This window comes from Syngnathus typhle, linkage group LG7, assembly GCF_033458585.1.
Source record: "Syngnathus typhle isolate RoL2023-S1 ecotype Sweden linkage group LG7, RoL_Styp_1.0, whole genome shotgun sequence".
Classification (NCBI taxonomy): Eukaryota; Metazoa; Chordata; class Actinopteri; order Syngnathiformes; family Syngnathidae; genus Syngnathus; species Syngnathus typhle.
The window spans coordinates 7,782,424-7,794,442 of NC_083744.1; the positions used below are offsets into that span (position 1 = coordinate 7,782,424).

At 44.2% G+C, this 12,019-nt stretch overlaps 1 protein-coding gene across 1 annotated transcript; it reads left to right on the top strand.

The window, feature by feature from the left end:
• Window positions 1-843: 843 nt before the first annotated feature.
• siah1 (siah E3 ubiquitin protein ligase 1) lies at window positions 844-9,032 on the top strand. The gene is made up of 5 exons (XM_061283002.1): window positions 844-1,038; window positions 5,003-5,057; window positions 5,700-5,881; window positions 6,722-7,018; window positions 7,404-9,032. Exons 1-5 carry the CDS (start codon window positions 925-927, stop codon window positions 7,773-7,775), a joined length of 1,020 nt encoding a protein of 339 aa, XP_061138986.1. The 5' UTR covers window positions 844-924; the 3' UTR covers window positions 7,776-9,032.
• The last annotated feature ends 2,987 nt before the right edge of the window (window positions 9,033-12,019 follow it).

Genomic DNA, 12,019 nt, shown 5'->3' on the forward strand with positions numbered 1-12,019 from the left:
CACCACTTTTTTCATTGTCTTTGTCAGGATTAGAATAGTTTAAACAACACATGGGCTGTTCTTTTCAAGCAGAAAGTCAAATTCCAGCATGCCAGAGTAGCTTAAGACTCTCGGGGGTTTGGATTTACCAACTTCCTACTTCCCACCCCGACCCCCCCTAATCACCAACCTCAAGCAACACACATTTTCATTTCTGCTTCCATTACTTTCAATTTTCTGTGTGTAAGCGCAATCATTTAATTTTGATTCATTACTGTTGCATCTTTTCAACAGTACCCTAAATATTTTTGCCCCATTTTTTGAGAGAAAAGTCAATCTTGAACCTTCAAACAAAATCTATAAAGAGTGCCCATTGATGGTTCTTCCTTTGTGCACTGCTAAAAAAAGATTGAGGGTTGATGATGAAGGTGCCATTTGAGTTCATCAAGATAACTGTAACACAGTATGGTGCCCTCACTAAAGGGATCACTGATAAGTCAACAAGTAATAATGGCCGAATTGCAAGAAAAACATCCACAATACGGCATCTTAATATCAATTTTGTCTCAACCTTAGAAACCAGACGGTGTTTTGTGATTTATAATAATAATAATAATAATAATAATAATAATAATAATAATAATAATAATAATAATAATAATAATAATAATAATAATAATAATAATAATAATAATAATAATAATAATAATAATAATAATAATTGTTGTATCGTTCCGTTTTGTAGTTTTATTTATCCCGCTATTTATGATTTCATTTAGATTTTCACTTTTTCAATTAATCTTTTTCATCCATACCGACGGCAAGAGAAGGGCGCGCTCCCGAGGCAAACTTCAACAAGCATACGCGAGCCCGAGCAGCTGCTAGTTGCTAGTAATAGCGCCCGCCTGGCCTGGCGTCTCGCCTCTGCTTCACGAGCATTTGCGAATGTGTGTCCCCGCAGCTAACCAAGGAAACACGGACTACACTGAGCCGCTGTCGACCCCTTCTCAGCTTGTACGTCGTTCTACCGGCGGTGAAGTCAAGGATATTTCTTCCGAGGTAAGACAGGTCGTGGCTATTAATGGCGAGAGGAGACGATAATTCTTTTTCGGGGGGAGCGAGTGTGCTGTGGTCAAAACAACAGCGTTAGCTTCCTTTCGATTAGGCTAACATTAGCCAGCCGTGATGCTAACTTGTTTGCAGGCTTCACTTTTGAAATGACCCTTCAATTGTCGCGTTCGGACGATGATTGCGCGTTGCTTCTAGGAAATGGACACGTTTTCGTTTGTTGGGTTATTAGTAGGCTCGCTAAGATAACAATTGATCGATTTCGTGAGCTTGTATGCTAAGGCTACTGCTCTCCGTCACGACAAGGCCTTGTGTCTCGGTAACACAAGCAAGCAAGGAATATGCCGACGTTTTGTCAAGAAAAGCATATCATTTCTAGTTGACTCGGCTTGACTCAACGTCAATATTTTCTTTCTTTTCTTAGTTAAAGAGTTGCTTCGGTTCACCGAGAGCGTAAAAGATGAACCCTGACTCGATTGTGGTTGCAGTGAGTGACTTGAAGTGGAGGCTTGAATGTCGGCATTGAGCTTAGAATGCAATTGAAACGTCTCCGTCCTGCAACATTATCTTATCTTTTTAATCGGCTGCTGTAAGTAGACCTGGTTGTAATGTGAACAAGCACAGGCGCTACATTCTTGACCGCTTGTTGTCATTAAGCGTCTGTGCTTGTGGGGGATTAATGCTCCTGTGTAAGAGAAGCTTTATTCCCCCCCCCCCCCCTTATCAGCCACATTAAGAGCTACTAACTGTTGTCCAGGCTTAAGTTCGACCTGAGTGTCAGTCTTTTATATAATTCTGAAATTAGCTAGTCATTTGATACATTTGAGGTAATAGACTCTTACACTGCACCTTTAGCCTTTCTTCACTTGGCTCACGAATAAATGCTAGTGATCAGCTGAGTAGCCCGTTGCTATAACACTCAATGAGTCAAGCATCATCAACAGTGGTGCCCTAACACTCCTTGCAGTGTCAACCCCCCCCCCCCCCCCCCCCCCCCCCCCGCTATACTGTGCAATGTCTTCTTTGGCTAAAATCACTAATGGGTTGAGTGTACTGTGAACAGCCGCAACTTTATTGCCCCATTTCTACTGCACAGTACAGTACAGAAGTACAGTATGTACTATTTGCAGCAGGCATATTTGGCTCGACCTGCAGTCGTCGAGGTTTTTTTTTTCCACCACGAAAGAGGATGGCCTCGGTTGTGGCGGGAAACTTCTCTTACATCAGTAAAGGCAGCGCTTGGAGACACACGACTAACAAGCTGAAATCGAGGAGGCCAACAGGGACTTCTTGTTTGTAGCGTACCACTTTTGAAATGGATCAACAGGCGACTTAGAGAAGCTCCTTATTACTGAGCTGTCATAAGTAACCAATGCGAAATAATTCTTCTCCTGGTCTCTGTTTCTTAGTGGGATTTTTTTTCCTGCCATGTCGCGCGCAGTACATTTGCTGACGCCTGTCTATTATACACACTGTAAAAATAAAAACTCTGTTGTATTATTCTTCGAGGAATGTTGTACAAGTGACAATTTTAAAATGTACACTGGCATTGATTCATGGGGGGGGGGGGGTATTGCATTTTGATATTTATCTATTTTGTAAGTATAGTTGGAAATCATCAACATGATTGTCCTCACACAAATGACTATTATTAATCACATCACACAGGTTCTGCCTGTAAGGAATACAGGCTTTCTGAGTCAATCAATACATTGCCTAAATGTGTACAGGACAGTGCATTCCATCCACGATGGCGTTCCTGTTTGGTTTAACCGATAACACGCTTGTGGCAAACCTCACCAGAGTTGTCGCGTAGCGCGCGAAGGAAAGTCTGGCACTTGTGTTGGGAGAATCCTGTCAATGATGTCAATGCACTTCAATCAGTCGTGAATGAATGATCAATCGCACGTGTTTGCGCGCTACGTACTCAGATGTCCCACCAGAGCCTATTTAATGACCTCTTGTGCCCTATTGATGGCCAGGCTTTGTTCTCCGTCTTCTCCAGTCCTCCATTTATCTTTTCCCTGTAAATTGGATCAAGCTCATGGCTGAAATTGTCTTAATCGAATGCGATTGTTGCTGCTTGACAAACGCTTTGTTCCTATGATGCTTGCTTGATTTGTGTCCGCTCCGACGCGTGCCCGTGAGTTGATGCCGATTGAACCTCAATTGGGCAAAGAAATGGCCGGATGGCCCCGATCCAATGATCCATTCTCCCTTAAAATAAAATTTATACTCTGGAGCGCTTAATAATCTGAAAAGTACGCTTCACACACACACACACATTTGAGCTGGAATTCGTTTTTGATGGTGATGCTGTTTTCAAAATTTGGAGGCCATGTGTTCAGGCCGTTTGCAATAAGCGTTACTTTGTGAAAAGAAAATAAGGAAGGGCGTCCGAGAGCACAGCTGGTGGTAGAGCCCGCGGACAGACAAGACTGAAATCCGAGCCCTTTGCTCAGTAGAGAGATGTTGGCGTTGGGGGGAAGCATAGGGAAAGAGAGAGAGAGGATGTGGCTCCAAAATGAAGAGTTGTATTGCTGAAAACACAGCTCCTGACATGAGTAGGTGCATGAAGAAAATAGAAATGGAGTTCTTAGTTTGGCTAATATGGGGAAAGAGAAGGGGGCGGGGCGGGCATAAGTGAGTGTGATCATGACTCTGTTTATGCTGACATTGGACACCGTCTGAGCTCCACACCCTGCAGTGACACCGACTGCACTCCAGGAGCAGCCCAGAGAGCTTGCAAGAGTTTGGGGATTTCCCTCCTCTACAACCCTAATTTCCTTCCGGAACGGCATGTGGCCAAATTTGTGTTTTGCAATCATTCTTCAAATCGGCATTTTTGGGCTTTTCTCTCTCTTTTTTTTTTTTTTTTAAAGTTATAGCGATATAACGGCGCTTATCTTATGACACATGCATGCTTGGAAATCATAAGGACCTGTGTTTGAAAACAAGCCCGTCACCATCCATATGACAATGGACCACATATTGACAGACTTAATGGATTCATTTGCAGAATGGTGTGCAGCAGAAAGCCATCTGTGGTATTATCTGCAATAGTGCAGCTGCAACATACCCTCAAGCATTGGGCGGCCCACTTGAGTGAAATATGATCCAAGTGTGTTTAGGGCGACTGTAGCAGTTGTCAACATGAGCGAAGAGTCGCCATGGAGGAGGTGAGTGGTGATGAAAAGGCCAAAGGGAAATGGGCCTTGTCGTGTGACGCTGCCACCTTTTGCACTTTGTCATTTGGACTATGAAGGGCGATGGTTCAAATCAGGCTGTGTACAAATAAATGGCAGGGTGTCCTTGAATAAGGCTCTCATTTTTTTTGGGCTTCATTTTGTAGCCAGCGGAAAAGAAATACTGTTTTAACTGGTCATGAAAGCAGCAATTCCCGTTTCAATGCCTATTGATTTAGGTGTCACTTAGAGAATTGGCCAGTTGGTCAGTTTGAAGTCCCAAAAGGGGGTGCAGCCAAATCTGGAGAAATGGAAACATGGAGATGAGTCCATTGATTTGATGTGTGGTCATCAAATTATTTCATCTCTTGTTAGAAGCAGCAGTCCATTTTGGATGATGTAATGTCTAACTTGGACTAAAGAATGCACTAATGACCATATCAAATGGGTTGAGACAAAGTAGTTCATGGATACTTATTTTATTTATTGTGCTAATCAATTGGAATTGTATCAATTTTTTTACAAGACTATTTACGTTTATGTTAAGTCTTATCTTAGTGTTTTACATGTGTTGTTTTGAATAAAAGTGGTCCGAATTGCCCAAACATTGCATCATCTCCTTGATTGTCAGAGACAGGAAAGTAAAATCTGTGCGGTACCGCTCATTCAACACATTTTGTAACCAATTAATTTAGTGTGTTGTGTCAATTATTACAGTAGACTAACTGGGATTGTTTTTCTCCCCCCTCCCCATTTTTCTCTTTGCAAAGGTCCCCACATTTCAAGAGAAGACGAAAGCCCTATTTGGAAATCTTATGGACGAAGGTGAGTCCGGCCTATGCTGCTTCAAAGCACCCTTGCATGCCTCCTCTGCAAACAATAGTGTTTAACTCTGACAAGCATGCCATGTTGCTACTTATCAAGCTGTATGCTGCTCACTCCATATGGCCAGCTAAATTGTCATTTAATCTCCGCGGCTTACCGACTAGGATTGCCGTGCCCCTCGGCAGCCTTTCTAAATGTTAAATACACCACTTACTAAGAGTTCTGCAAGGATCCAAATCGAGATATGACTTTGTCCTCTGTGTCACGCTTCTCCTTGATGTGGTCATGGCGTGGTCCTTAAAATGAATTAGGCAACTGAGTCATTGCCTACCCTGCAAGGACCTGCCTTGACATGGTTATGCTTACTGATTGTGACCCTGGCCTTGGACTATCTCGATTGCCACCTAGATGCAAAATCAAAGTGCATATAAAGTCTACGCACCCATGACCTATGACCTGTACAAGGCAATTGCAGACAAAGCGCAGTGGGGGTCGGGGGGGCTTTTTATGCATTCACACATGGTTTGCTTTGAATTTCAGGTAGTTTTGACGTTGGATTAAAATCTGCTTTGGGGTTAGGAAGACATGAAAACACTGGCGATGTCATGACGAAAATCCTTCCTCTATTTGTGTTTTGGTCAGAAATGAGTCGCCAGACTGCCACCGCGCTCCCCACAGGAACATCCAAGTGCCCTGCCTCCCAGCGCGTGCCCACCCTGTCGGGGACCACCGCCTCCAACAGTGACCTAGCCAGCCTGTTTGAGTGCCCCGTGTGTTTTGACTATGTCCTGCCCCCCATCCTTCAGTGCCAGTCGGGACACCTGGTATGTGTTCATTACGTCACAAAATGTGCATATTGCATACCAGGACTCTTGTTTTAGTACAGCGAAAGGTCGAATTGGATGGAATCAAGCAGCCACTCATTTGACTACTGTGTCCGGCCGGCCACGCACTTGGACTTGAGTGCCTGTGTGGATGAGATGCTCCCTTTTCCAATCATATACTGTCCTAGCTATCCGTAATAGGTTAGAGATAACCACAAATGAAGTCTTAAGCTTTTTGATGCCTTGCATAACATATATTGTACTCCTCTGTGCTTTTAAAGTTTGGGGCTTGAGATCCCCTCAAAATATTGTTGTCCAATGACCAATCAGACAAGAATATACTGTTCTATCTTAAAAACATTATTCAAAAAATTGCGCCATGCCGTTTGTGATCAGGGCAAGGAAACCAAATCCAAATATTGTCAGGCAACAGGAAATTAGCCGCTGCAACAATCAATTACTGCTCTCTGATGGTTCTCCAAAATGCTGTTTTTGATAACCAACAAGTGGGAAAATAAGAAATTTCAATACTTCCTGTTGGCCTGTCAGAGAGAGATGAAAAAAAGAAAATGACAGTGATGTTGTTGGCGCAACTATAAAACATTTTTATTGACATGATTACACATGTTACACAAAGCAGAGGATGGAGAGTCCTGTTTGATGGCCAGTATCAGCCAAGAAGTGTTCATCATTGGGCTCACAAGTACCTCCTGGATGGAGCGTTCAAATTTTGCACACGTTTGTAATTGCGACCGGCCGGGGGTTGCAGTCAACTCTGTCTGGTCTTAAGAGTTCAAAACTTCTGCCCCTCCTTCAATGTATCTTTGTGTCCTTCCTCAGGTATGCTCCAACTGTCGGCCCAAGCTAACCTGCTGCCCTACCTGTCGAGGGCCGCTGGGCTCCATCAGGAACCTGGCTATGGAGAAGGTGGCCAACTCGGTACTCTTCCCATGCAAATACGCCTCGTCAGGCTGCGAAGTCACGCTGCCGCACACCGACAAGACGGAGCACGAAGAGCTTTGCGAGTTCCGACCGTACTCTTGCCCCTGCCCCGGCGCCTCCTGCAAGTGGCAGGGCTCCCTGGATGCCGTCATGCCTCACTTGATGCACCAGCACAAGTCCATTACCACACTGCAGGTCAGCACTTGCTTTACAGAGTGTCCACAGGGTGGCGCTTTCGTCCATCTTTTCATAGTAGTGGCTGATCCACTATATGGTTGTTACTTTTGTGCAAAAATGATGCCATGCCAAATTTACAAAACAAAAGTACTTTTACAGCCACAAAATACACCTAGATCTCCAGTAAAAAGTCTTTTCTCTTTCACTTTGTTAGCCTCATGCTTGTGGAATTAGCTTGCTATTGATTTCTAAACTTGGACTGAACGCTGAAAACAAGCTTGTCTTCAAAATGAGCTGTGAGAATCCGGGAAGAAATGTCATCCTGTAATTATCACGTTGGGTTCAAAGGGACATTTTCAACCTCTTTTCAATTGGATACTGATGTACTTGCGGTCTCTTCCAGGGGGAAGACATTGTGTTCTTGGCCACAGACATCAACCTTCCCGGCGCAGTGGACTGGGTGATGATGCAGTCGTGCTTCGGCTTCCACTTCATGTTGGTGCTGGAGAAGCAGGAGAAATATGACGGCCACCAACAATTCTTTGCCATCGTGCAACTCATTGGGACTCGCAAACAAGCGGAGAACTTTGCGTATCGGTTGGAGCTCAACGGCCACCGGCGCCGCCTGACCTGGGAGGCCACGCCACGCTCCATCCACGAGGGCATCGCCACCGCCATTATGAACAGCGACTGTCTGGTGTTCGACACGTCCATCGCGCAGCTCTTCGCCGAAAACGGCAACCTAGGCATCAATGTAACCATCTCCATGTGCTAAGAACTCACTGGATAAGCCAAGGGGGTGAGGGGCGAGGGGCGTTTGCGCGCATGTGTATGTATGTGTGTGTGAAACAACCACTTTCCGGATGGGTTTGTCGGCCATTTTGAAGGGGTTGAATCAGCTCGACTTCATCTCCGCCAGACTCCTTGAAGACACTATGGATGTGGAATTGGACTGTCTTGTCGGGCAGCTGTGAGGAACCCGGGGCGGGTGGATGAACATGAGGGTAAAACTGTTGTCGAGATGGCTGAAGCCTTATAAACACGCAAAACAAACGTACATCTGAGAGTCACACATTTGTTGTCGTTCAGCATCTTCTCTGTTCTTGTTTTAGTGTGCCCCCTCCTGACCCCCCCAGCCGCTCACCTCTATCATTCTACCCCCCCCCCCCCCACCCACACACACACACTACCTGTTAAAACGGGCCACCGGCTCCACGCTAGACAGTTGGCAATCTAGTCTCATAGGTACAGGCCCACCCTGTCCCTCGCGCACCTATCGGCATCAGGGACGGTTCTGTCGAGGGCTCCCAAGCCCCGTAACACAGGACATCCTCCAGCCAGTCTCCCTCACACAGATTCCTGACGACTGTGCAAGACACACCTTTCATCACCTGAGTTCTTTATTGATGTTACAACACTCTCTTCTCATCTGAAGAGAAGATGAAGAAGATTCACTCGGAGGGATTTTTTCCAGCCCAAAAATGACCTCTCAATGGTTCACCCAATAAGTGTGTTTGCCTGTGTGTGGATGTCACAGAGAGACAATAAGGTCACTCTTGTGTGTTTTTTGGCACAGCATTTCAGTTCAAGTTTTCTTTGTTGGATTTCTTCGGTCTATTGGAGAGAGGTGAACTAATTGGCCTGCTTATCTCTACCATCCCTTCTCAGTGACCAGGATACTATTCTTATTACATGGAGATGATCTTTATTATTGTTTGTCAAATGACTTTCTACAACAGACAGACAGTTGTCAAACTTGTGGCTAAACAGTGTTTTTGTAGGTAAAAGCAAGTTGAATTCTCTTGTTTCTCCTCCCTCCTCTGCCTGGTTGCATTGTTTTTTTTTCCCTCCTTTAATCTATTTGTCCGTATGTCCTCTTTTGGTAAGTCTTCTTTCTTCTTTGTTGTTAAACGAGAGCATTCTACATGTGGAATCTCCGTCATCTTGCTGCTCTCCCTCAACTGGACCCTCGCTTGACCTTTTCTGTTTTAACATGTCATTAAATACATTAAATAAATTTATCTTTTTCATACCAGGTCTCCACCTTTATTTATTTTTTAAATGACATTTTTACTCTACACACGTGATTTACATTTATACTGTAAACTGTGGGCAAACTAACATAACGGCCTAACAAATATCAACGGAACGGACTGACAGGGCTGGCAAACAAAAACCGAACGAACATGAGACAAGAAACGAGCGACAACAAATAATCTGACAGGGAGTGAGGGTCAGACAATAAATACAATAAATAAATACACGAGAGGCAAGTGAGAGTGTTCACACTGATCATGGGCACACAGGAGGGGAGGGGCGAGCACACAGAGAAATTTTGACAAAATGTATACGCAATAGTGATGTGCATTTCAGTTCTTGTAGGTGAACTGAATCTTTAAAATCAGTTCGCTCAGATTTGTTCAAACGAATCGTTCAACGAATCGTCCCGCCCACGACCAATCAACAGCGCCAGCGAGTGTTGGAGGAGGGACTTTACGAGCCAGTGACGTACCTTCCCGGTTAATTACGATGCATATATACGCCTAAATATTGTTATCCAATACATCTACTGCAATTTCGCATTGGATTTCTGGTTTGAAATTTACTTTTTATTTTATTATTTTTAATAAACATTTATGTTAAAACTTGTCTGGTGTTTTATTCCTTGTTTTTATATTCGCGAATTAAATCAGACATTTGGTTAACTCAGTGCTTCTCAATTATTTTCTGTTACGCCCCCCCCTAGCAAGAAGAAAACTATTCGCGCCCCCCCTCCCCACCGTGACTATCCTAACTTGTCTTGTAAGTCGTAAAATGTTGCACTGTCGCAAACGTGACAGAAGTAACAATGAGAGCGCCACTGCCCCCTGCTGTAGTAAAACGCGCAATTACACTTTATTCTAGTACTGCCAAAAAAAAAGCCTGTTCCCCAGGGTCACACGCGCCCCCCCACGAATAGCACCGCGCCCCCCAAGGGGGGTGCGCCCCACTATTTGAGAAGCACTGGCCTAGGTGACTGATTCACAATTTGGTTTTGTCTGATATCAGATATTAAATAAAGAAAGCCAACTGGCTGATTGATTTGTTTTAATTGAGAGGGAAAAAAAACAGCAAAAGCATTTCACTAGCTGACCAGGAGATGGCGACAGCGTGGCATCTGAAGACCATGGATTGTTTGTTCTGCTATAGCCTAGGTGACTGATTCACAATTTGGTTTTGTCTGATAATAGATATTAAATAAAGAAAACCAACTGGCTGATTGATTTGTTTTAATTGAGAGAAAAAAAAACATCAGCAAAAGCATTTCACTAACTGACCAGGAGATGGCGACAGCGCGGCATCTGAAGACCATGGATCGTTCTGCTATGCCGGTTTAAAAAAAAAAATAAAATAAACGTAATTAGCTAGGGGTCAAAGGTCAAAGTTTACGGTTCAAAGTTCACCCAGGGGTCAAAGGTCGGTTCAAAGTTCACGGGGTCATGTGCACATTTTCGATTTTTAACTTGAGTTGAAAGTTCAGGGTTCAAAGGTCACCCAGGGGTCACCACGGGGTCACCACGGGGTCACCGCGGGGCCACGGGGTCACCACGGGGTCACCGCGGGGTCACCGCGGGTTCAAAGTTCAGGGTTCACTTTTTTTTTTTTTTTTTTAGGTTAACCTTTATTTAAACCAGTGCTTCTCAATTATTTTCTGTTACGCCCCCCCCTAGCAAGAAGAAAACTATTCGCGCCCCCCCTCCCCACCGTGACTATCCTAACTTGTCTTGTAAGTCGTAAAATGTTGCACTGTCGCAAACGTGACAGAAGTAACAATGAGAGCGCCACTGCCCCCTGCTGTAGTAAACGCGCAATTACACTTTATTCTAGTACTGCCAAAAAAAAAAGCCTGTTCCCCAGGGTCACACGCGCCCCACTATTTGAGAAGCACTGGGTTAACTGCTTTATATGACAATATGTGTATGTATATCTCCTGCAATTTCACATTAGACTGCTGGTTTGAAATTTACTTTTATTATTATTATTATTTTAATAAACATTAAAAACTTGTTAAAACTTGTCTGGTGTTTTATTCCTTGTTTTTATTTTTTGGGGCATGAAAACAAAAATTTGAGATTTGGTTAACTGCTTTATATGACAATATGTATGTGTTTTTCGTTGTGTAATATGTGTTGGTGTCCCCCAAAATAAAGAGCAAGTCGTCAAATACACATTCTTGACACGTACAAAAAATGCATAAAGTTATTAGGTACACCTGAAAATGGTGGTGTACCTAATGTAGTGTCCATTTGACGTCACAGATCAACCAGCCAATCAGGAGGTGGGGGTGAGGGCAGGTGTGGCACTTTTAACTATCAGTTAAGCTTTGGCCATGATTTTTTCCCTAATGAACTGGCCTGTTATTAGGTACACCTAAAAATGGCGGTGTACCTAATGGAGTGTCTGAGTGATGTCAACCAGCCAATCAGAAAGTTACCCTCGTTAAACACACCTGCGTGAAAAGTTTTGGTCATTTTCACGTTCTGCAGGAGCTAAAACTTTTCACGCAGGTGCGCTTAACGAGGGAATCACACAGACACTCCATTAGGTACGCCGCCATTTTCAAGTGTACCTAATAACAGGCCACTTTATTAGGGAATGGCCAAAGGTCACAGGTGTCAAGCTCTAGTCCTCGGGGCCGCGTTCCAATATGTTTTCCAAGTGACCATCGTTAAGCGCAGCTGCGTGAAAAGTTTTAGCTCCTTTCACGTTCCGCAGGAGCTAAAACTTTTCACGCAGGTGCACTTAACGAGGGAATCCTGGGAAACATGTTGGAATGCGGCCCCAAGGACTAGAGCTTGACACCTGTGACCTTTGACCATGATATTTCCCTTATAAAGTGGCCTGTTATTAGGTTCACTTGAAAATGGCGGTGTACCTAATGGAGTGTCCAAGTGACGTCACAGATCAAACAGCCAATCAGAAAGTGGGGGTGAGGGCGGGTGTGGCACTTTTCACTTAAACCAGGGGTGATGACTTCCA

Coding starts and splice junctions, on each gene's coding strand:
- siah1 (XM_061283002.1), top strand. CDS start 925: ATGTGTGTCCCCGCAGCTAACCAAGGAAACACGGACTACACTGAGCCG. Junction 5,882..6,721: donor AGTGCCAGTCGGGACACCTG/GTATGTGTTCAT, acceptor GTCCTTCCTCAG/GTATGCTCCAACTGTCGGCC. Junction 7,019..7,403: donor AGTCCATTACCACACTGCAG/GTCAGCACTTGC, acceptor GGTCTCTTCCAG/GGGGAAGACATTGTGTTCTT.